Here is a 26,403-nt window from a genome sequence, read left to right as displayed (position 1 = left end):
ATATATATATATTCAAAGAAGCTTGGATCATCATTATTCTGACCATATAGGTTAATAAGCCATATCCGTTTATTGTCCAAAAACATATTTAAAATCATCCATCTACCTTGAGGATCTGTTTGGACTATTTGCACATTTGGATCAAAATTACTGTTAATTAAAACCATCACCCCTTTTGAATTTCTTTGCCCCTGGGAGAAATATATTCCCCCCCCCCCCTCAGTCCTTTTTCCACAAAACTTCATCTAAAATTGTTGAATGAGTTTCCTGTAAACAATAGATATTATATTCCTTCTCTTTTAGCCAGGTAAATACTGTCTTATTATCTGCTAAGCCATTACAATTATAACTGGCTATACTTATTTCACCATAATGAGACACAACATTCAATTATATTTATCAAAATATATGTTTGTGAACATACAATAAAAAGTAACATGATGATTGAGTGTCTATATAGCTGTACCATGATATTTGTATTGCTACTAAGTAAACCTCCAATTGGTCCCCACTAAAAGCCCTCCCCATCCTGAGTTGGGTTGTCATCCCAATGCCCGGCAGACCACCCCCGACCCCACAGTGCCATTTACAGAACAGTAGATCAACCGCCGTCCATCGCCCTCACCTCGATTTGTATTATATATAGACATTAAAAAAAAAATATTAAAAAAAAATGTAAATCCTGTTTCTTATTTTCCATAATTAGCTATTAATATTTGTAGTAATGTAGGCAATTTATGCAAAGAATTACCTCTCACCAGTCTCACCATTACCAAAATTACATTATTACAAGCAATTATTATATTAGCGAACAATTATTGTGAATCATCCTATATTGTCCCTAACATCTTTCACTCCTTCGCAACAGTTGTGGGATACGCACATACACACTCATACACACCCCCACACACACCCCCACAAACACACTCATACACACCTACACACACTCATCCCTTTCCCCCCACACAACCATAGGCTCACATTCTCAACAGTTCCACCATCCCAGAGCCCAACTCAAGAAAGGTCTTGATTTACAAATGCATATACAGTTGCATGAGAAGGCCTGCAAGACTGTGCAGAAATGGGGAGATTTTATGAACCATTGTCACGTACTAGATGATGGGAGGTCAAATGTACCCCTTTCCCTGAAACACGGTCCCCCGTATTGACCATCATTCCCAAGCATCTCCATGCAGTCAGACTTTTGATTTTGTACCACCAGGGCCATAATAATACCCCCCTCTCTGAATGTCTGAGTGTGACCCCCTCCCCATGGGTTACTGCAGCTAGTGTTGCCAGCACTGCCACTGCCTGGGTGGGGGCACCCCACCGGAGCCCCCACCAGCCAGGTACAAGGTCATCAAGGTTCTCATTAGCAGCTATGAGAATTTCCTTGTGTAGTATGCTGTCCCTTTAGGGGGCTTTGGCTTTGCAGGACCAACCCAGCCAAGCAGCCTCAGAATCTTTAGGGAGCAGTGCTGCTCTTGGTCTCTGATCGCATTTTGGCTGTATACATACCGCTTACAGCAGGCCCATAAAACAGTTAGGGACTTCTCCTTAGTATCTGGGTCATTCAGGTGGGTGTCCAGGGTATAGGGTTGTGGAACGTTCCATCAATATAGGATCATAAATAAATAAAGAAGACGTATAATTAATTATAAAAGTATATCCATCATCTGAACAACATTGAAAGCTCCCTCACACCTCCGCTCACAGAAATACATTGGTTCTGGGATATGCAACCATTTCCTTTCTCACTCAATGCCACACTTTCCCAAACATAACACAAAAACACACACTCCACCATCCACACATACTGTGCCTTCTGTTTACTGAGCTTTTATCTTCACCATGTTGAATTAGTGCTTTTGTGTTCCAATTAGTTATATTTGAAGATATATAGAAAAGCTATATTTGTTATTGTATTATTACAATCCATAACCGGGATAGAATTGGGTTTCATTATTTTCCTCGTCTATAAGAACTTCGTCATTTTAAAAAATATCCATGGAGTAGTAGTCTTTGTGTCTCTGAACAACTGGTTATCAATATATAGTTTGTTGACGACGAAAGCTACTCGTTTCCTTTTAATCTAGTTTCCTTGAAAATTGGATACAGAACTGTACGCCGTTCTGCAATGTCCTTCAGGAACTGGTCATTCAGGTGAGGACACAGCAGTTCACCTGACAAGACTGAATCCAAACATTACACTGTGATCATTTTACATTTACTGGACTTTTTGCTGCATTTGCTGATAAAGAAATCTGAAAATGTTCTGGATATATTTGGGGTAGGTGCAATCTGGGTCACGTGGGCATCACTTGAAGGTCTGTTCTATTGCCAACATGACTAGCTAAGTTATAAAATACAATATGAGATGGAATAGTCTTTGGTGCGTATAGAAAGGTGTGTATTCAGGTCCGTATAGGCTCCTCCTGTTCAGGACTCACAGGTGTTTGACATCAAAGTGGTATTTATTATAATCCTCAACGTCTCATCTTTCAAAATATATAGTCCTTTTTTATTTACATCATTTCCCTCAGACCAAAAATGTGCAAAAGTTGCCCAGTTAGCAGGAGGGATGGGAGCAACTTCTGGGAGCAAATATTGGAATTCAATATTTATACATCTCCCCGTTATTGGATTTAATGCACTTCAAATAAAGAATTTACTCCAGAATTTGAATTAAATGGAATTTGGAATTTACAGGTAGAGGGAATTGAAATGGAATTTGTGGAATTAACCCCAAACCTGACACACACATGCACAACCGCATGCATGGACACTCAGAGGTTAGACACACACACCCTGTTGATTATGGTGACAATCTCTCCCTCTTTCATTGACAGCTCATCTTCGTTATGGGCGTCGTACGGGAAGATGACCTTACACAGCTCACGGCCTGGGAACCAATCAGAATACATACACTCACGTTGAATCCCAAAACTCAGGTATATTAAAGTAAATCAAGAGACTAAGCAGGTGTGAATCTTTATCTTATTCTAGGTGTGAAACAGGAAGTGAGAGACTGTCTAGAAGAACCCAGGCCCCTCCCTCTCACCTTTCACCATGCATTCAGGTTCTGCCTTCATGGTTTCCAGGGAAACAGAGGGTGATTTCCTAACCTGTGTCTAGAGGAGAAGAGGGAAACACAGGAAACTACATTCCCAGAATACTCTATTTGCGATCAATTCCGGACAGACTGGGCTCTGTCTATGTCTCACACACACACACAGCCCAGTCTGTTTCAAACACACACACTTCTGTTTCACACTCAGAAGAACATCCCAAATCCTCCCTCCCTCCCGTCCCAGTTCCCTCTCCCTCCACAACTTCCTCCCTCTCTCTGCAAAATATCGTACACACAACAGCAAACGCACACACAGCCTGACACGTACCCAAACTCTCTCTCTCACACACACACACACACACACACAGCCCAGTCTGTTTCAAACACACACACTTCTGTTTCACACTCAGAAGAACATCCCAAATCCTCTCCCCCTGCCTCTCTCCCCCTCCCTCCCTCCAGTCCCAGTTCCCTCTCCCTCCACAACTTCCTCCCTCTCTCTGCAAAATATCGTACACACAACAGCAAACGCACACACAGCCTGACACGTACCCAAACTCTCTCACACACACACACAAAAATGGATTATCACATGCATACACACACTGGCACTGATCAATATACTCATACACAACAAACACTACACAAGACATACCCTAAACCAAACATGACCCTGCCATCATCCACACAGTCCCGTTATAAATCAGACTCCATTGTAATACAGCGAGAGTGTGGCAAGAGAACAAACTGAAGAGACAGAGAGAGAGACAGAGAGAGAGGAGAGAGAAGAGACAGAGAGAGAGACAGAGACAGAGAAGAGAGGAGAGAGAAGAGACAGAGAGGAGAGAGAAGAGACAGAGAGGAGAGAGAAGAGACAGAGAGGAGAGAGAAGAGACAGAGAGGAGAGAGAAGAGACAGAGAGGAGAGAGAAGAGACAGAGAGGAGAGAGAAGAGACAGAGGAGAGAGAAGAGACAGAGAGGAGAGAGAAGAGAGAGAGAGAGAGAGAGAGAGAGAAGAGACAGAGAGGAGAGAGAAGAGACAGAGAGGAGAGAGAAGAGACAGAGGAGAGAGAAGAGACAGAGAGGAGAGAGAAGAGACAGAGGAGAGAGAAGAGAGAGGAGAGAGAAGAGACAGAGAGGAGAGAGAGAGAGACAGAGAGAGAGAAGAGACAGAGAGGAGAGAGAAGAGACAGAGGAGAGAGAAGAGACAGAGAGGAGAGAGAAGAGACAGAGGAGAGAGAAGAGACAGAGAGGAGAGAGAGAGAGAGAGAGAGAGAGAGAGACAGAGAGAGAGAGAGAGAGAGAGAGAGAAGAGACAGAGAGGAGAGAGAAGAGACAGAGAGAGGAGAGAGAAGAGACAGAGAGGAGAGAGAAGAGAGAGAGAGAGAGAAGAGACAGAGAGGAGAGAGAAGAGAGAGAGAGAGAGAAGAGACAGAGAGGAGAGAGAAGAGACAGAGAGAGAGAAGAGACAGAGGAGAGAGAAGAGACAGAGAGAGAGAGAGAAGAGAGAGAGGAGAGAGAAGAGACAGAGACAGAGAAGAGAGAGAGAGAAGAGACAGAGACAGAGAGAGAGGAGAGAGAGAGACAGAGAGAGAGAAGAGAGGAGAGAGAAGAGAGAGACAGAGAGAGAGGAGAGAGAAGAGACAGAGACAGAGAGAGGAGAGAGAAGAGACAGAGACAGAGAAGAGAGGAGAGAGAAGAGACAGAGACAGAGAGAGAGAGAGAGAAGAGAGAGAGACAGAGAGAGAGAGAGAGAGAGAGAGAAGAGAGAGAGAGAGAGAGAGAGAAGAGACAGAGAGAGAGAGAAGAGAGAGAGAGAGAGAAGAGACAGAGAGAGAGAGAGAGAGAGAGAGAGAGAGAGAAGAGAGAGAGGAGAGAGAAGAGACAGAGAGAGAGAGAGAGAGAGAGAAGAGAGAGAGAGAGAGAAGAGAGAGAGAGAAGAGTGAAGAGACAGAGAGAAAGGAGAGTGAAGAGACAGAGAGAAAGGAGAGTGAAGAGACAGAGAGAAAGGAGAGTGAAGAGACAGAGAGAAAGGAGAGTGAAGAGACAGAGAGAAAGGAGAGTGAAGAGACAGAGAGAGAGGAGAGTGAAGAGACAGAGAGAGAGGAGAGTGAAGAGACAGAGAGAGAGGAGAGTGAAGAGACAGAGAGAGAGGAGAGTGAAGAGACAGAGAGAGAGAGGAGAGAGAACAAACTGAAGAGACAGAGAGGAGAGAGAAGAGACAGAGAGAGAGAAAGAACAAACTGAAGAGAGAGAGAGAGAACAAAGAGAGAAGAGCAAATTGAAGAGAGAGAGAGGAGAGTGAAGAGACAGAGAGAGAGAGGAGAGAGAACAAACTGAAGAGACAGAGAGGAGAGAGAACACACTGAAGAGACAGAGAGGAGAGAGAACAGAGACAGAGAGAGAGGAAAGAACAAACTGAAGAGAGAGAGGAGAGAACAAAGTGGAGAGAGAGAGCAAATTCAAGAGAGAGAGAAAAGGATAGATGCAGGCTTGTCTTACCCTAGTCCTGTGGTTCTAGACTCAGCCCTGCTATATCAGCCCTGCCAGCCACAGTGACTCAGTGTGTGTGTCTGTGTGTGTACTTGTAGGTAAAAACCTCTACAGCCTCCCTCCCTCCATTACTCCATGTAGAGTGCTCTCACATGCCTTCATCATTGAACAGTGTGTGTAATATAATATGAGGTACTTCCTGAAACTGAAAGACAGGAAGAGGAGGAGCCTGGAATGGACTTCCTTCCTCCCATTTACACGTAAACACTGACATCGTATAGAGATGTAGGCTCTTAACTTGTCGTGCAGTGTTTCCCAAACTCGGTCCTTGGGACATCAAGGGGTGCACGTTTTGGTTTTTGCCCTAACACTACACAGCTGATTCAAATGATCAAAGCTTGATGAGTTGATTATTTGAATCAGCTGTGTAGTGCTAGGGGGAGAAACTAAATGTACACCGTTGTGGTTCCAAGGACCGAGTTTGGGGAATTATTTTGGAGTGTATTTCAGGGTTAAAAAGGCTTCCAAACGTTTGTGATTTTCCCTTTAAAAATGTCAGACATGATTTACCCTAAAGAAAAATGTCCATTAATTATAATCCATATAATAATTCACATTTCCTGCTGCTGAATAATTATTTTCATGCTTTAGCAAACTAGCTCAAATTAAAATCCTACATCTGTATGCACCATTAAAGGGATAGTTCAGGCAGAATCTATATTTGGGTTGTGTCTGAAGGCCCTTAGTGACAGAATCAACAATAGTCCATTGTTTCCTTCTGCCATAGCTAGGAGCTTACATAATTAGGATAATCTAAATTCACAATTTTAAACAGCTGGGCTATTGTGGATTCTGTCACTATGGGCCTTCAGACAACTCAAGGTAAGGGTTATTCCACCCAAATATAGATTCTGCCTGAACTATCCCTTTAAGTTTGTGTGCGTGTATCACCTTCTCTCCCTCTGTGTCCATGTCTCCAGATGCAGGTCTCAGTCTGATGGGCTGGTCTTTAAAGATGTCACCGAACCCAAGCCCTCGAACCTGGAGACACACGTTACCACCACTATAGTTACCACGACAATACTGTTCTAACACATTACACTTATCATGAAACTGTTATTAAACTACACAAACAAACCTTCTTGGGTTGAATCTCTCCACTGTCAGAGCGACTCTCTCTTCCGTCACTCTCGCTGCCTGGACTGTCTTTACCTACGCGCACACACACACACACACACACACACACACTATTTATGCTAACAATTGATTAGAAACCATGTTGAGTTCAGCAGAATCATGTAACAATGTTCTTTAATTGTGTTACATCATATGAATATTGATCTGCCATTTCATGCATATAAAAAACATTTGATCAGTAACCAGGATTCCATCCAACCTTTTTATGTGTGTAAAAGTACACGTTGGATAAAAATATGTCACGACAGGCCTGACGGAAAACTTTCCAAATGTCAACCAAACTAAATCCACTAGACAAGGTGGTAAAATGGATTATACCAGACATGACGGTGGATACCCTTTTATACGCATTGATATAACAACCATCATATAGAAGTCAGCTTGGAGCCCTGCGATGGATGACATGTCGTGTGGTCCTCCCACTACGACTCGTCGGGAAACCATGCAGTTTATTAGACTACAGATGAAATATGTTACGATGAATTTCACAGGGTGGTGAAAGTGCACGGTGATGAGCTTGATGCTGCTTTCCAATAAATATCAAGGGTCTTATTCTGGTGACATGATGATCAATGCTTGACTGCCATTTGACAAATAGAAATCCATAATCATCTCATCATGTAGAGTAGACAACCCTCACAGCCTACCCGCACTGTATCTGCGAGCTGTAGGCTGGAGTAGAGTTGAAAATGCGATAGAAACACATTGAATTTAAGAATTTTTATTCGGTATGTGAAAATATAAATGACTTTTTGTGTGCACTACCTCATCACGCACTGATTTTTATCCGTAACATGTCTCTTTGGTGGAAGCACACCACTGGTGGGAAATGCGCGTATTTACTTTATGCAGATTTTAGAATATTCGCATGAAAATCTGTCACCAATTGGATGAAAACCTAGCTAGTGATGGTTTATGCATGGCTGTGATGAGTGCGTGACTCACTGGTCTTGTTGCTGCGTAGCTCCTCTTGTGATGACCTAGTGGATGTGTCTAGTGAAGGGGGCGTGTCCTCCAGCTCTCTGGTGAAGTTGGAGGGAAACATCCCTGTCTTACCGTTCAGACTGCCCTGCCACCAGCCCTCCTCCACCTGAACACAATGAACATCCCTGTCTTACCGTTCAGACTGCCCTCCCACCAGCCCTCCTCCACCTGAACACATGAAACATCCCTGTCTTACCGTTCAGACTGCCCTCCCACCAGCCCTCCTCCACCTGAACACATGAAACATCCCTGTCTTACCATTCAGACTGCCCTCCCACCAGCCCTCCTCCACCTGAACACATGAAACATCCCTGTCTTACCGTTCAGACTGCCCTCCCACCAGCCCTCCTCCACCTGAACACACACGTCAATATTGTAATGAAACAGGAAGGGAGAGTGAAGTTGTCTGAAGATGAACATTGAAAGCACAAGGTTCTGGTCGGGAGACCTGCATGCTCTCCATGGTGTAAGACAGCTAGCTCCCGTGGAGGAGCTAATATACATGACTGTGAACACAGGGTCACTACAGTATTATAATGTGGTTTAACAGATCTGTCATGTGGCCACCAGAGGGGGAAGTTACTACAGTAAAGAAAAAGTTGAAAACGACACACACCCAAACACACAGTGAGCCTCCCCTCTCACCTCCCCCAGTATGTCAGCCTCCCCTCTCATCTCCCCCAGTATGTCAGCCTCCCCTCCCCCAGTATGTCAGCCTCCCCTCCCCCCCTGTCAGCCTCCCCCAGTATTTCAGCCTCCCTCACCTCACCTCCCCCCAGTATGTCAGCCTCCCCTCTCACCTCCCCCAGTATGTCAGCCTCCCCTCTCACCTCCCCCTCAGCCTCCCCTCTCACCTCCCCCAGTATGTCAGCCTCCCCCTCACCTCCCCCAGTATGTCAGCCTCCCCTCTCACCTCCCCCAGTATGTCAGCCTCCCCTCTCACCTCCCCCAGTATGTCAGCCTCCCCTCTCACCTCCCCCAGTATGTCAGCCTCCCCTCTCACCTCCCCAGTATGTCAGCCTCCCCTCTCCCCCAGTATGTCAGCCTCCCCTCTCACCTCCCCCTGTATGTCAGCCTCCCCTCTCACCTCCCCCAGTATGTCAGCCTCCCCTCTCACCTCCCCCAGTATGTCAGCCTCCCCTCTCACCTCCCCCAGTATGTCAGCCTCCCCTCTCCCAGTATGTCAGCCTCCCCTCTCACCTCCCCCAGTATGTCAGCCTCCCCTCTCACCTCCCCCAGTATGTCAGCCTCCCCAGTATGTCAGCCTCCCCTCTCACCTCCCCCAGTATGTCAGCCTCCCCCAGTATGTCAGCCTCCCCTCTCACCTCCCCCAGTATGTCAGCCTCCCCTCTCACCTCCCCAGTATGTCAGCCTCCCCTCTCACCTCCCCAGTATGTCAGCCTCCCCTCTCACCTCCCCCAGTATGTCAGCCTCCCCTCTCACCTCCCCAGTATGTCAGCCTCCCCTCTCACCTCCCCTGTATGTCAGCCTCCCCTCTCACCTCCCCCAGTGTCAGCCTCCCCTCTCACCTCCCCCAGTATGTCAGCCTCCCCTCTCCCAGTATGTCAGCCTCCCCTCTCACCTCCCCCAGTATGTCAGCCTCCCCTCTCACCTCCCCCAGTATGTCAGCCTCCCCAGTATGTCAGCCTCCCCTCTCACCTCCCCCAGTATGTCAGCCTCCCCTCTCACCTCCCCAGCCTCCCCAGTATGTCAGCCTCCCCTCTCACCTCCCCCAGTATGTCAGCCTCCCCTCTCACCTCCCCCAGTATGTCAGCCTCCCCTCTCACCTCCCCCAGTATGTCAGCCTCCCCTCTCACCTCCCCTAGTATGTCAGCCTCCCCTCTCACCTCCCCCAGTATGTCAGCCTCCCCTCTCACCTCCCCCAGTATGTGGATGACATCTCCTATCTTCAGCTCTAACTCATCCTCGTTCTGGGGAACATAGCTGAAGGAAGCCTTACACCTCCTCTGGTGGGTCTGATCTCCTGGAACACACACACACACACTAGTATATCATTTAACTATTTATTATGTTCACAAATATTATTTGTTGCCCACTGCACACATACTAACATTATATATACATATACACACACACTACCGGTCCAAAGTTTTAGAACACCTACTCATTAAAGGGTTTTTCTATATTTTTATTATTTTCTACATTGTAGAATAATAGTGAAGACATCAAATATGAAATAACACATGTGGAATCATGTAGTAACCAAAAAAGTGTTAAAGAATATATTTTATATTTGAGATTCTTCAACAGCCACCTTTTGCCTTGATGACAGCTTTACACATTCTATCAACCAGCTTAATGACGTAGCCACCTGGAATGCATTTCAATTAACAGGTGTGCTTTCTTAAAAAGGTAATTTGTAGAATTTCTTTCCTTCTTAATGAATTTGAGCCAATCAGTTGTGATGTGACAAGGTAGGGGTGCTATACAGAAGACAGCTTTATTTGGTAAAAGACCAAGTCCATATTATGGCAGGAACAGCTCAAACAAAGCAAAGAGAAATGACAGTCCATCATTACTTTTAAGACATGAAGATCAGTCAATCACAACACAACTGATTGCATTAAGAAGGAAAGAAATTCCACAAATTAACTTTTAACAAGGCACACCTGTTAACTCAAATGCATTCCAGGTGACTACCTCAAGAAGCTGGTTGAGAGAATGCCAAGAGTGTGCAAAGCTGTCTTCAAGGCAAAGGGTGGCTACTTTGAAGAATCTCAAATATAATTTATTTATTTATTGGTTGAACACTTTTTTTGGTTACTACATGAATCCATGTGTTATTTCATAGTTTGTCTTCACTATTATTCTACAATGTAGAAAATAGTAAAAATAAAGAAAAACCCTGGAATGAGTAGGTGTGTCCAAACTCATGACTGGTACTGTTTACCGTTGAAGTCGTACGTTTACATACACCTTAGCCAAATACATTTAAACTCAGTTTAACAATTCCTGACATTTAATCCTAGTAAAAATTCCCTGTCAGAGGTCAGTTAGGATCACCACTTTATTTTAAGAATGTGAAATGTCAGAATAATAGTAGAGATAATTATTTCAGTATTTCTTTCTTTCATCACATTGCCAGTGGGTCAGAAGTTTACATACACTCAATTAGTATTTGGTAGCATTGCCTTTAAATTGTTTAACTTGGGTCAAACATTTCGGGTAGCCTTCCACAAGCTTCCAACAATGGGTACATTTTGGCCCATTCTGGTGTAACTGAGGCAGGTTTGTAGGCCTTGCTTGCACACGCCTTTTCAGTTCTGCCCGCAAATATTCTATAGGATTGAGGTCAGGGCTTTGTGATGGCCACTCCAATACATTGACTTTGCTGTCCTTAAGACATTTTGCCACAACTTTGGAAGTATGCTTGGGGTCATTGTCCATTTGGAAGACCCATTTGCGACCAAGCTTTAACTTCCTGACTGATGTCTTGAGATGTTGCTTCAATATATCCACATCATTTTCCTTGCCATCTATTTTGTGAAGTGCACCAGTCCCTCCTGCAGCAAAGCACCTCCACAACATGATGCTGCCACCCCCGTGCTTCACAGTTGGGATGGTGTTCTTCGGCTTGCAAGCCTCCCCCTTTTTCCTCCAAACATAACAATGGTCATTATTGGCAAACAGTTCTATTTTTGTTTCATCAGACCAGAGGACATTTCTCCAAAAAGTATGATATTTGTCCCCATGTGCAGTTGCAAACCGTAGCTGTTTTATGGCGGTTTTGGAGCAGTGGCTTCTTCCTTGCTGAGCGGCCTTTCAGGTTATGCCGATATAGGACTCGTTTTACTGTGGATATAGATACTTTTGTGCCAGTTTCCTCCAGCATCTTCACAAGGTCCTTTGCTGTTGTTCTGGGATTGATTTGCACTTTTCGCACCAAAGTACGTTCATCTCTAGGAGGCAGAACACGTCTCCTGCCTGAGGGGTATTTTTTTCTGAAGTCTTGGCTGATTTCTTTTGATTTTCCCATGATATTAAGCAAAGAGGCACTGAGTTTGAAGGTAGGCCTTAAAATACATCCACAGGTACACCTCAAATTGACTCAAATAATGTTAATTAGCATATCAGAAGCTTCTAAAGCCATGACATCATTTTCTGGAATTTTCCAAGCTGTTTAAAAAGGTAGTCAACATAGTGTATGTAAACTTCTGACCCACTGGAATTGTAATACAGTGAATTATAGGTGAAATAATCTGTCTGTAAACAATTGTTGGAAAAAATTACTTGTGTCATGCACAAAGTAGATGTCCTAACCAACTTGCCTAAACTATAGTTTGTTATCAATAAATGTGTGGAGTGGTTGAAAAACAAGTTTTAATGACTCCAACCTAAGTGTATGTAAACTTCCGACTTCAACTGTATGTATATATATAGTACTGTTAATATTGTGAATAATTCCTTTAGTGAACGGTAGTACCAGGAATGTGTGCACGTGTGTGTGAAGGACAAAGGATAACCTGACACTAATGCCTATCACTCTAATAGGATCTGTGTATGAGCAGGGGGACATTAATCTACCTAAGGATGTGTGTGTGAAGGGGGGGGGTACCTTTCCTGGCTGGTCGTAGGTCAGGCTCAGGTACAGGGCTTGTACTGCCATTGGACAAATCAGATTTAGGACCCGCTGCTCTCTTCACCTCCTTCTTCATCTCCTGGAGAGAGAGAGAGAGAGTTTGAATGTTTGTTTTGTACCTCTGTGTATCTTGTCTCCCATCTATTTATCAGGTGCTGAAGTCATGGTAATGGATAAAATGTCTGTAACCCGAGTCACCTAACCCTTTATGAGCAGGAAGAGGAATACACACACACACACCCCTAACTTCATGTCCACAAACGCTAATGCAGTTATTGTGTCTTGCCCTTTTTTTCTTATGGAAACTATCACAGGACACACAAGACCTGAGTTACTGTGTGTTCGTCAGCATTGCCCTACCCGAGTTACTGTGTGTTCGTCAGCATTGCCCTACCAGAGTTACTGTGTGTTCGTTAGCATTGCCCTACCCGAGTTACTGTGTGTTCGTCAGCATTGCCCTACCAGAGTTACTGTGTGTTCGTCAGCATTGCCCTACCAGAGTTACTGTGTGTTCGTCAGCATTGCCCTACCCGAGTTACTGTGTGTTCGTCAGCATTGCCCTACCAGAGTTACTGTGTGTTCGTTAGCATTGCCCTACCCGAGTTACTGTGTGTTCGTCAGCATTGCCCTACCAGAGTTACTGTGTGTTCGTCAGCATTGCCCTACCAGAGTTACTGTGTGTTCAGCATTGCCCTACCCGAGTTACTGTGTGTTCGCCCCTACCCGAGTTACTGTGTGTTCGTCAGCATTGCCCTACCCGAGTTACTGTGTGTTCATCAGCATTGCCCTACCCGAGTTACTGTGTGTTCGTCAGCATTGCCCTACCCGAGTTACTGTGTGTTCGTCAGCATTGCCCTACCCGAGTTACTGTGTGTTCGTCAGCATTGCCCTACCCGAGTTACTGTGTGTTCGTCAGCATTGCCCTACCCAAGTTACTGTGTGTTCGTCAGCATTGCCCTACCCAAGTTACTGTGTGTTCGTCAGCATTGCCCTACCCGAGTTACTGTGTGTTCGTCAGCATTTCCCTACCAGAGTTACTGTGTGTTCGTCAGCATTTCCCTACCCGAGTTACTGTGTGTTCGTCAGCATTGCCCTACCCGAGTTACTGTGTGTTCGTCAGCATTGCCCTACCCGAGTTACTGTGTGTTCGTCAGCATTTCCCTACCCGAGTTACTGTGTGTTCGTCAGCATTGCCCTACCCGAGTTACTGTGTGTTCGTCAGCATTGCCCTACCAGAGTTACTGTGTGTTCATCAGCATTTCCCTACCCGAGTTACTGTGTGTTCGTCAGCATTGCCCTACCCGAGTTACTGTGTGTTCGTCAGCATTGCCCTACCCGAGTTACTGTGTGTTCGTCAGCCCCTACCCGAGTTACTGTGTGTTCGTCAGCATTGCCCTACCAGAGTTACTGTGTGTTCGTCAGCATTGCCCTACCCGAGTTACTGTGTGTTCGTCAGCATTGCCCTACCCAAGTTACTGTGTGTTCGTCAGCATTGCCCTCCCCGAGTTACTGTGTGTTCGTCAGCATTGCCCTACAGCTGCAACATACACAGCCTTTTTATTCACACACACGGCTGTATATTTCCCAGTTCTTTAATGCATTCGTCAGGATGCAGTTTCATAATCCCTGCTCTGCAGCTAACAGACTGACGCAATAACACACACACATTCACAAGCACACCTGAGTGTGTCAGAGTATAAGTGAGTGCGTTTCTCTATAGAAGGAAACCAAACTGATATAACAAAAGGAAGAGGAACAGATTTGCAATGTCAGAACAGGAAACACCTGCTTACTGTACAGTCATGGCCAAAGGTTTTGAGAATGACACAAATATTAATTTTAACAAAGTCTGCTGCCTCAGTTTGTATGATGGCAATTTGCATATAAGAGTGATCAGATGAATTACAATTAATTGCAAAGTCACTTTTGCCATCCAAATGAACAGAATGCCCAAAAAACATTTCCAATGCATTTCCGCCCTGCCACAAAAGGACCAGCTGACATCATGTCAGTGATTCTCTCGTTAACACAGGTGTGAGTGTTGACGAGGACAAGGCTGGAGATCATTCTGTCATGCTGATTGAGTTCGAATAACAGACTGGAAGCTTCAAAAGGAGGGTGGTGCTTGGAATCATTGCTCTTCCTCTGTCTACCATGGTTACCTGCAAGGAAATACGTGCCGTCATCAAGTGCTTCATAGGCAAGGATATTGCTGCCAGTAAGATTGCACCTAAATCATCAATTGTTGTGAAGAAGGCTTCAGGGTGCCCAAGAAAGTCCAGCAAGTGCCAGGACCGTCTCCTAAAAAGTTGATTCAGCTGCGGGATCGGGGCACCACCAGTACAGAGCTTGCTCAGGAATGGCAGCAGGCAGGTGTGAGTGCATCTGCACGCACAGTAAGGCGAAGACTTTTGAAGGATGGCCTGGTGTCAAGAAGGGCAGCAAAGAAGCCACTTCTCTCCAGGAAAAACATCAGGGACAGACTGATATTCTGCAAAAGGTACAGGGATTGGACTGCTGAGGACTGGGGTAAAGTAATTTTCTCTGATGAATCCCCTTTCCGATTGTTTGGGGCATCCGGAAAAAAGCTTCTCCGGAGAAGACAAGGTGAGCGCTATCATCAGTCCTGTGTCATATGCCAACAGTAAAGCATCCTGAGACCATTCATGTGTGGGGTTGCTTCTCAGCCAAGGGAGTGGGCTCCCTCACAATTTTGCCTAACACAGCCATGAATAAAGAATGGTACCAACACATCTCCCGAGAGTAACTTCTCCCAACCATCCAGGAACAGTTTGGTGACGAACAATGCCTTTTCCAGCATGATGGAGCGCCTTGCCAGAAGGCAAAAGTGATAACTAAGTGGCTCGGGGAACAAAACATCAATATTTTGGGTCCATGGCCAGGAAACTCCCCAGACCTTAATCCCATTGAGATTTTGTGGTCAATCCTCAAGAGGCGGGTGGACAAACAAAACCCCACAAATTCTGACAAACTCAAAGCATTGATTGTGCAAGAATGGGCTGCCATCAGTCAGGATGTGGTCCAGAAGTTAATTGATAACATGCCAGGTCGGATCACTGAGGTCTTGAAAAAGAAGGGTCAACACTGCAAATATTGACTCTGTATCAACTTCATGTAATTGTCAATAAAAGCCTTTGGCACTTGTGAAATGCTTGTAATAATACTTCAGTATTACATAGTAACATCTGACAAAAATATCTAAAGACACTGAGGCAGAAGACTTTGTGAAAATTAATATTGGTGTTGTTCTCAAAACTTTTGGCCACGACTGTACACACACACACACACACAGAATGTTACTGTCATGGGACACATCTAGACAAACTCTCTTCCTCTGAGATGAACATTTTCCAACCCTGTTCCTGGAAAGCAGTTTTTTTAACAGGTTTTTGTTCCAGCCTAGCACCAACATACCAGCAGGGCCAATATCCATAAAGCATTACAGACTAGGAGTGCTGATCTAGGATCAGGTACACTCTGTCCATGTAATGTCATTCATTATGATCTAAAGATCAGCACTCTGCTCTGAGATGCTTTATGAATACCAAAACAAATCATAAATCAAAATCAAATGTATTTATAAAACCCTTTTTAACATCAGAAAATGTCACAAAGTGCTTATATAGAACCCCAGCCTAAAATCCCAAACAGCAAGCAATGCAGATACACGGTGGCTAGGAAAAACCCTAGCAAGGCAGGAACCTAGGAAGAAACCTATAGAGGAACCAGGCTCTGAGAGGTGGCCTATTCTTGCTGTGCCAGGTGGAGATTATAAGAGGACATGGCCATTAAGTCCTCTTTTCTATTCATGAGATGGAGGTAAACAAGTGCACACTTCAGAAAGATGGCAGAAGAGAATCATAACATTTGTAATTCTTGGCACAGCGAAGCCGACAAGGTGGTGCAGCTTGTTTGGGGAGAACCCCGCCATAGTGACCATACAGAGCCTTCTGAAAGAATATACCCCCTGACTTACTTCACACTTTGTTGTCACAGCCTGAATTTAAAATGTATTCATTGAATTTCTCTCTCATCCATCTACACACAATACCCCATAATGACAACGTGAAAAGATGTTTTTAGACATTTTTACATTTACATCTCAGAATGTGTAGACCATATACTGTATCTAATGCTGTCTGGACCAAAATAGTATAGCATGTCATACTATTTCTGCCCAGGCCGAGATACATGGTCTATATGTAGAGGGGTGCTGTTTCACTCGCTGAGATGCTTTCTCCGGTGATGTAGTTTTAGCAGACAGGAAAAGGAAAAAGTGACAGGGCTCACTCTTACCCAAATCTGTCCAGTATAAGTACAATGCTGTTCTAGCGGTATAATGTGCAGACCTGTGTGTGGTGAATATGTTGCAGCTCTCCAGACTGTGCTCAGCTGTCTACCGCCAATTCTTGCCCATACATTGTGTGAATTCTTTGCCCTTTGATGGTACATTTTTGTATCAATTCCCCATTACATATGACTCACGTAAGCCGAGTAAATGTACTGTTATTCTCTCATCATATGGTTACATACACTTCTATCAATGCATGTCTTAATTACAGTAATTCGCCAGGTCTCATTCTCAGAGTGGAAACATTGTTTGCAGAGTTCACAACCTTCTAAACTTGTGAGAAACAAGTTTTGGTTTTGTCAATCTTGTCATTGCCTTTTGTTTGGAGCGCTCGGTGAGCAATGAGTATGTGTTCCCCTGTCGTGGTAACGTTGAGGGAGCGAGTGCCCCTGAACACGTATATTTAGAGCCTACCTGGCCTGCGGCATGCAAATACAGCAGGGTGCCCATTTGTCTTAACTCACCACATCCACCACTAATAAACTGAGGTTCTCAGTATGGTTTTCAACTCACACATCGGAAACAAAGTCAGAATTTTTTCTTTCTTTCTTTCTTTACATCCATTGCAAATTATAGTTCCTCAGTATTTAAAAAATATTTGTAACACTCCCGGCCTCAATAATCACCAAGCCTCGGTGTGAAAGAGTAAAATATCATGATCTGTTGACCCCATATAGCCAGTGGAAATGTTATTTAATTTAATATTTAATGTCTGTCTAGAGCTCACTGGGTGGGAAACTGAGGGCCCAGAATAGGCCAGTTGATACAATGTTGCAGTTCACTAACAATAGCTCAGGTCAAGACAGATAGAAAGGGAGGCAGACAGGTGGAGAAGAGAGATGATTGTGATTGAAAGAAGCAGAATTTATCAGGTTATTTTCTACTGTTTTTATTTGTCAGCTTTACTTAGTTGAGATGGAGGTTACAGGCCTACTGCTACATTGGCCTATAGGCTGTCTCGGAGTTCTATGAGCTCATTTCTTTAGCCGCCAATGGATCACAGTGTATCAATGTGTTCATGTGGCAGAGGCTGCTGCTCTCACCTCAGTTCAATTTGAACTTTGACATTTTTATCATTTTATTTCAGATTTTTATGATTAATCACGTGACAATGACTGAGAAAATAAAATGTTATTATTGAAATGAAACTGTTCCACAAAAATGTGCATATAAAAGAACGGTAGAAATGGTAGGATAAATTGGAAGCTTCCCCAAACTTGAAACTCACCAGCTGCCTATTGTCTTTACTATTACACCTATTAAAACTAATTATCTCTAGAAAAAGCAGCGGAGATGTGCATTAGGTTTCTAAGAAGAGGCTATTCGTCACAATGTGTGGATGAAGCTCTTCATTTGGCTTTGGGAAAAACACGAGATGAACAGCTACAAAAAAAGACAACCTAAGCTAAAGAACACTCTGTAATGTTCACAATGACATATACTTTGAACTCGCGAAAACTGGGAGATGTGCTCAAGAAACTGGGAGATGTGGTCAAGAAACACTGGCATATTTTATCATCGGACCCAGCTTTGCCGGCTGATTTTAAAAATCTACCACGTGTATAGGCGAGGTCGCAATTTACGCAATAAATTGGTTCATGCCAACTGCCAGCCACAAAAGAAAACCAGCCAGGCTCTTTTACGCCCTCTTCCAAATGGTAGCTATAAATGCAGAGGATGCACACAGTGCAACAATATGATGAAGTGTGAATATTTCTGCCACCCACACACAGGAAAACGGTTCCAAATATATTACATTATTAGGTGTCCCACCACCCATGTTATTTACATTATTAAATGTCCATGTGGGCTCTGCTATGTCAGTAAAACCTCTCGTTCTCTCAAACAGAGAATTAGTGAACATAAAAGTTCAATCAGGAGAAACGACAGGGATTATCCAGTCGCAGTACATTTTAATGACCTAAAGCATGACATTTCTACCTTTAGATTTTGTGGCATAGAGAAAGTTAAGATTTCAGACAGGGGAGGTGATATTAATAATACTTGAGTAAAAGAGAATGCTTTGGGATTTTCAACCTCCAGACTTTATTTCCTAAAGGACTTAATGATGAAATGTTATGTTGTGAATTTGAACATGAGTTATGTCCCTATTTAAGATTACTCTGTTTATCGTCGATGTACCCAACGATGAATGAAAACTTGCTATGTCCTCAGTGGTTTTACAGACGTGGTTGTTCTCATTGTGGTTTTCCACACTTTATTCTAATATATATGAAATGCATATGGTAGCACTTATTTGTTTTTCCTTTGCCTCCAACCCCTTTCGATGTGTGCACGGATGTGGGTGGGGCTAGGTCTACATAAGGGTGCTAATTTTAAGAAATTCACAAAAGCTCTGATGAAGGCTGTGAGGCCGATACTCAAGCTTATTAAAGACCAGTGATACTATCAAGAGCAGTGTGTGGTTTCCTTTTTCCTGCATCAGGTTATTGTCTTGCTGAAAGGAGAATTCATCTCCCAGTGCCTGGTAGAAAGCAGACAACCAGGCTTTCCTTTTCACTCTGTCAGTTAGGTTAGTATTCTGGAGTAATAAGTACAATGTTGTTGATCCATCCTCAGTTTTCTCCTATCACAGCCATTCAACACTGCAACTGTTTTAAAGTCACCATTGGCCTCATCTTCATATCCCGGAGTGGTTTCCTTCCTCTCTGCAAACTGAGTTAGGAAGGACGTCTATCTTTGTAATGACTGGGTGTATTGAGACACCATCCAAAGTGTAGTTAATAACTTCACCATGCTCAAACGGACATTCAATGTCTGCTTTTTTTTGTTACACCCATCTACCAATAGGGGCCCTTCTTTGCATGTCATTGGAAAACCTCCCTGGTCTTTGTGGTTGAAATTCACTGCTCGACTGGGAGACCTTACAGATAGTTATTTCTCGGGACGCTCGGCATAATATGTATTATTCCTGGTGTTGAAACCTGAGAGATTCTCTGGAAAATATTCATCCCTAAAACTGACCACAGGGTGAGTGTAATCTGAGTCCACGAGGGGAGTGAACAAATGCACATTTTATTGGGAAGAAAAAGAGAATGATAACATGCATGACTCATGCACTCACAAACTGACCACAAGGTGAGTGTAATCTGAGTGAGCAGTGACATTCAACACAACAGTAATTAAATAATGATTTTTAGGAGCAACAATTCAGCAGATGAATATCTTGTCTGTTCTATTCTAGATCGACTTTATCATTGACCATTCAGGGTTAAAGAAACACACAACAACACTGGGTTCATGTTTGCTTGTGTCATTTTTACTTCCTCTACTGTGAAAGGAAGTGGATGCTTCCCCCGTACCACACAACCACACCACTGTTAGATACTGGTGTCAGTGTTTTTGCTGCAGCATCTGGTCTCCCATCCAGGACATTCAAAGAACAGGTTTGTGTTCTTTACAGATTCGCAGAACCAGTCATTAGGTTCATTAAGGCTACACTGTAAAAAAAAAAAACATGAAACATGAAACGTGACGTGTTTAAAACTTAAACGTTAGATATTTTGATTTGGCAATAGGTGTTCTCATACTAAACACAAGCATTTAGAATGCAAGATTAAACACGAGTCAGCTTCTTACAGTTAGTTTCCAACCAGTAGAACACCTTCATCTCCTAAGTGTTCACATTTTAAATAATACTGTTTACTTCCCCATAGTCCTGTTAAGAATGGATTTAGTCAATAGCAATGGATGTGACTTTCCATGCCTTCTATTCAGATCAGTGTTAGGAATGTCTGCCACCTTTCCCTCTTCAGAAGGACCACCATGGAAATAAGCTGTTAAGATGTATTGTGTTATCCTTGATGATTTCCTTCAATTGTATGTGGAGGCGTCACCAGCTGCAGCTCCCTTATGTATGGATTTTACAGACTGTCAAATAAATTCAATCAAACCTACATTTCAGCACAACAACTGAACAAGACATTTGATTCAAGAAATGTTTCCATTCAATGCAGGTTGATTTTTTAGAATAGTTTGTTTTAATATCTATGTTTCCTCAGGCACATTGATTGATTACTTGATTGTATACAAAGATAAATAACTTCCATTTTTCTAAACTAATCCAATCTGTAAGGGGTTGGATTTATTACACCCGTTACTGAGATGTTGGTTCCAGTTAAGAGGGTTAAGGTAGTATTGTTTGTTAAGCCCTTCACCACAGCAGTCATTCTGAGTGCAGGTTTGGGTGAAAAAATATTGGCTTTAATATTTTATTTATTATATATATATATATATTTTATAATACAAAATATCCACATACAAAACGACAACATGCAGGTGCACACAAACATCCACGACAATCACTCCTGCCCCCCCCACCCCCTCCCCCCCCCCCTCCCCTCCGCTACATGGCCTTAAACTGCACCATTTTGTTTCTCTCCATCGCCCACGCACTTGCAACCTTTAGATAGTAAAGCATTTGACCTTTGGTTGATTTCCAATTTTCAAAAGCCGCAATATGTAACTTTATTTAGGCGGAACGACCAAATTCACATAGAAATGTGTGTTATAGATCTCAATGAAAGCAAGTCTAAGAAGAGGTAGATCTCTTCTATGTGCGCTATTTCTACACTTTGTCCTTAAGTTTAGTTTTTTTTGCGTATTTCACTTTCAGTTTTATACACCAGCTTCAAACAGCTGAAAATACAATAGTAATGGTTATGCAAATATATATTACAGAGCGGTTTAGACAGTACAATGATTCTCTACGGTTTGTTTTGCCACATAAACTGAAATTAGAAGAGCTTTTGGAATTCTAGCAACCAGGAAATGGTGGAGAGATTCCTGCATAGTGCAATCTTTAACTATACGTTTTCTTTCAAGATGATTGACGAGAATAGTATCTCACTGCTCCCCCATATGCCATGTCTTGAGTGAAAAAATGATTTTTTGGGGGGGAAATTGTTGGATATACACCCTCTATCTGTATTCCAACAAGATTTATTAATCACTTCACAAACCAGTGTACTGTGATTTGCAGGTCTGATGTGGCCCATGAGTAAAGATTTTCAGAACACATTATGGAGGACAACTAGGTCATAACTAAACACCTCATGACATGTACAATATGTGAATGGCCTTTAGTTATGGCCAAGTTATATATATATATATTTTTTTTTTAAAGTAACATGTTCACATATGGTCAATCAAGTTTTTGCAATCAACAACAATGTCTCTCTCACCAACAAACACAGTCATGGGTGGGTCTTTCACATTCACTTGAAAGGCATGCTGGGAAATATGCAAACCGTGCTTTACACCCTACACTGTTAAAACCTCACCCCCAGTGTTTAGTTTTTAAAACCTAAAACGCCTTGTGCTGAATAGATATGTTAATGTGTTTAAAAAGTGTTACGGTGAATAAACATGTTGAGGTATTTACAAGGTAAAACACTGTGAAGCATTTTCATTGACTTTCTAAATGCATTGACACATTTAGAAAGTGCTACAGATCCTAAACACTTGGTTGTACAATGCTCTTAAAACACAATTTGGGAACAACAACATTGATTTGAGTGTGTGTTGTAATTGTTACTCACTCTGACAAAGTTGTCTGGGAACAGCCCCCTCCGTCCGTCTATCTCTCCTTTCCACCATCCTCCGTCATCCTTGGTTACCTTAATGATGATGTCACCGACACGCAGACTCAACTCATCCTCCTGTTGAGCCTCATAGTCAAACTCTACCACCGCCTCCACTGGAAACACACACAGAGACAGAGAGAAAGAGAGACAAGAGAGAAAAGACAAACAATTTATGACTAATGGCTAACAAACTTAAGCCTGAATCTTAATGTGAGAGATCTGTGCCGAAGTCATCAAGTTTTTGATTGACATGAATGCATCATTTAGTTCCTGTTTAAAAAAAATAAAGTTTGAATTGTAGTCATTTACTGCATTGATTGATAAGGTCTAGGAAGATAATAGGAAGATAAGCATTTCACTGCCCCGCCATAACACCTGCTAAACCGTGTACGTGACCAATAAAATGTTATTTGATTTCCGCAATAGTTGAGCTGTGTTTGCATTCCAAGTCAGGAATGCGCCCAAAGAGAATACCTCAGTTTGTAAAAGGACACACAAATACACAGATCGCGGTCATAGTTGTGTGGGTGGTGGTGGGGATGTAACTACGAGAATGGTGGAATGAGACGGAGGACTGCTATGACTCAATCCCCCTCCTCCTAGCTCCCAACCCCTAAAACAGCCTCTCATTCTCTCCCTGTCTATCCTCATCTACCCTGTGCCTCTCTGTACTGAGAGAAAGAACAGAGGAACCATAGGAGTGTACCAACTATGCCTGCAGACATAATACACTCCCAACTCAGTAGTAGATCACACACACAATAATGATGAATATTCATATGTCAGCTGGCCACCAATAACAATCCCCATGGAGGTGCTGCTGAGGTGTCTGGTTACCATGGGGACCAGGACTCCAACTGGTGGTGCCAGGTGGTGTCTGTGTGTATCTGTGAATGAGTATATTATTGGTCACAACTAGGGGGGTGGCTTATACAGCCACTACAGGAATAGAATGAAGAAAGGAGAAGAAGAGAGGATTGAAATAATAGAGGAGGAAGAGGAGGGGACATCTGGCCTATCTACACAACAGCTGCTATCTCAGTCTGTATTACAGTGAAGATCATGAAGCGGTTTTCTCTTCCGGTCCTTCCCCTCCTCTCTCCCCTCACTTCTCCCTGGGGTTTACCTGGAGGGATCTACACTACCTATTAGGAACTCTACAACTAAACCCATTTAAACTCAGGCTATATTCGCGCAACAACGGGGAGAGGAAGAGCGAGATAGGGGAAGAGAGAGGACGGAGAATAAAAATGTAAACGTGTCAACATCTGTCGCACATCAATGTCTTCTTACTGTCTGCTGTACTCGCAACACACACGCAAATTCCCCGCCTAAGCATCGCGTTATGGTCATCAGGACACGCAGCTAACGAAAACATAGTTTAGACTACATTCAGCATCTGTACTGTAAAGTATCCAGGTGTGTCCAGTTGTGTTTTGGTTTTCTACTGTTACAACTATAAATTGACGCATCACAAAGGTTTAAATTTTTTTTAATCATCTTGTCTCAACTCACCCATCTGTTCCCGTGACGCTCAGCTACTGCTGCAGGGACTACCGTGTTAAACGGGAAAGGCAGGAATCCTGGTTATTCCGTGGACCGAGTACAAGCCCCAGCCGCCCGCACGAAAACTCCGTTATGACAGCGCTGCAGCCGGAGGGACGTGAGATGGAACCATATTCCTTCCGCTTTATCCCCTTATCACACCACACACCAATCAAGATAGCGGAAAACCACTGATGTACAGAAAGAACTGCGCGCTCGCTTTCTCTTTGCCCTGAGCTGCGTACCACGTCAGTACAAAAAATATCGCGAGAAATTGCGAATCTTCCGCCAAAAGATTGGGTGCGTTCCAGATACACAAACGATTTAATTGTTTACAGGCCTATACAGTGGCGATCCGTCATTCAGGGCAGGTTGGGCAGAGGCTAGCTTCAGTCCTTTAGTAAGGGTAGAGATCCAAAATGTCAGGCCTTTGGGTCCTATCATAGAGTTATATTAAAAGTGCCCTTCCAAAAAGGCTCAAGGTCATTGGCCACAGAAATGACGTCAAGTCACGTTATATGTACAGTAGCTTTGATTGGACTGATCATGTCAACATCTTACTTTCACAATCTCAGCTAGCAGTCATCATCGTGAATCAAATCTACTGGTAAATCCTTCTTAATCCTTGTCAAATTAAGAGAAAAAATTACGAGAAATATCGATGAAACTTATCAGTGCTCATCGGCCATTGAACATAAACATTACCACAACAAGTTGGAAATCGCAAATTCAACAATGAGTTGTTTGGAAGGAATTGGTGACAGTGGATATTCGCAAGCATTGCAACTGGGAAGTCAGACTGGGAAAATATGTTTTGAACGGTCATCCAACTCAGAATTGTAAATCTTTTTTTTTAAATGACAAAATTTGCCAAAGAAGGAATGCCACGTAGAACAAAGTCAGTCCAAAAATGTCTTATATGCTGCTGCATAAATTATGTAATATGCCAGGAAAATATGGTCAGCCATAACAGCTATGTTTTTTTTAAAGGCAGTAAACGAAGCTGAATGAATTGTTTCGCTGCCAGACAAGACTCTGCTGATCGCCTGGTGTAGCGGTGGTAAAGATTCACTCCATTGTGCTGGCAAGAAAGCTCTGCTGTTGGGACAGCTTTATGTAGGCCCGAAATGTTTGTGGGCACCGCTTGTCGCCGTTATAGTGCAATTCATGTATTGTTTAGTGTTTGTGTAGTGGCTTTGCTGGCATGCAATCTAAAAAAAAATTGGGGGAGTTTACCCCCACCAAGATTTACATGCTAAAATCGCCACTGGGCCAATAATATTAATGTGGATTATCCGATGATAAACGTCCTCCGGCCATTGAAAATAAAGACTGGATAATCTGCGCAGGTTTGAACAGAATTTGGTGGCGTTCCATGTTGCCTACATTGCAGACATGTTGAGCAGATTATCACATAGTTCCTCGTATGTAGAGACCTTATATACATTTGATCTGTATCCGATCTCTGCAAATGTGGACGTTGTGTTTGACATGGCATTTTGATGTATTTACACTGAACAAAAATATAAATGCAACAATTTCTAAGATTTTACTCAGTTCATATAAGGAAATCACACAATTGAAATAAATTAATTAGGCCCTAATCTATGGATTTCACATGACTGGGAATAAAGATATGCATCTAATGGTCACAGATACCAAAAAAAAAACAGGCATGGATCAGAAAACCAGTCAGTATCTGTCAGTTACCTCATGCAGCACGATATCTCCTTTGCATAGAGTTGATCAGGCTGTTGATTGTGGCCTGTGGAATGTTGTCCGACTCCTCTTCAATGGATGTGCTTACTTGCGGAATATTGGAAAACTCTTTCGCACACGTTGGTCCAGAGCATCCCAAACATGCTCAGTGGATGACATGTCTGGTGAGTATGCAGGCCATGAAAGAACTGGGACATTTTCAGCTACCAGCAATTGTGTACAGATCCTTACGTCATGGGGCTGTGCATTATCATGCTGAAACATGACGTGATGGTGGCGGATTAATGGCCCGACAATGGCCCTCAGGATCTCGTCACGATACTTCTGTGCATTCAAATTGCCATCGATAAAATTAAAATTGTGTTCATTGTCCGTAGCTTATGCCTGCCCATACCATAACCCCACCCCCCTCCACCATGGGAAACTCTGTTCACAACATTGGCATCAACAAACTGCTCGCCCACACAACGTCATACACGCTGTCTGCCATATGCCCGGTACAGTTGAAACCGAGAATCATTCATGAAGAGCACACTTCTCCAGCGTGCCAGTGGCCATTGAAGGTGAGCATTTGCCCAATGAAGTCAGTTACGACACCAAACTGCAGTCAGGTCAAGACCCTGGTGAGGATGACGAGCACACAGATGAACTTCCCTGAGAAATTATTTGGTTATGCAAACCCACAGTTTCATCAGCTGTCCTTGTGGCTGATGTCAGATGATCCTGCAGGTGAAGCCGCATGTGGAGGTCCTGGGCTGGCGTGGTTGCACGTGGTCTGCGGTTGTGAGGACGGTTGGACGTACTGCCAAATTTTCTA

The 26,403-nt window shown here is 43.3% G+C and overlaps 1 protein-coding gene across 4 annotated transcripts in view; it reads right to left on the bottom strand.

Annotated features, from left to right (window-relative positions):
• Positions 1 to 24,282, bottom strand: part of LOC112247514 (SH3 domain-containing kinase-binding protein 1-like) — a 31,296-nt gene extending 7,014 nt beyond the window's left edge. For 2 of the 4 annotated variants that reach the window (XM_024416305.2, XM_024416307.2), the window contains exons 1-9: positions 23,838 to 24,281; positions 22,278 to 22,435; positions 12,321 to 12,423; positions 9,622 to 9,728; positions 7,706 to 7,850; positions 6,702 to 6,775; positions 6,515 to 6,604; positions 3,062 to 3,131; positions 2,808 to 2,902 (exon numbers count right to left, since the gene is read on the bottom strand). In XM_024416305.2, the coding sequence (XP_024272073.1) occupies positions 2,808 to 2,902; positions 3,062 to 3,131; positions 6,515 to 6,604; positions 6,702 to 6,775; positions 7,706 to 7,850; positions 9,622 to 9,728; positions 12,321 to 12,423; positions 22,278 to 22,435; positions 23,838 to 23,841 (846 nt within the window). In that variant the 5' untranslated portion in view covers positions 23,842 to 24,281. Of the gene's footprint in view, positions 1 to 2,807; positions 2,903 to 3,061; positions 3,132 to 6,514; positions 6,605 to 6,701; positions 6,776 to 7,705; positions 7,851 to 9,621; positions 9,729 to 12,320; positions 12,424 to 22,277; positions 22,436 to 23,837 lie in introns of all 4 variants that reach the window. The other 2 variants (XM_024416308.2, XM_024416306.2) reach the window with 2 other exon arrangements.
• Between the last annotated feature and the right edge of the window lie 2,121 nt (positions 24,283 to 26,403).

Source organism: Oncorhynchus tshawytscha, linkage group LG29 (assembly GCF_018296145.1).
Source record: "Oncorhynchus tshawytscha isolate Ot180627B linkage group LG29, Otsh_v2.0, whole genome shotgun sequence".
Classification (NCBI taxonomy): Eukaryota; Metazoa; Chordata; class Actinopteri; order Salmoniformes; family Salmonidae; genus Oncorhynchus; species Oncorhynchus tshawytscha.
The sequence above is the reverse complement of the archived record's forward strand: the minus strand, read 5'-3'. Positions and strand labels throughout refer to the sequence as shown.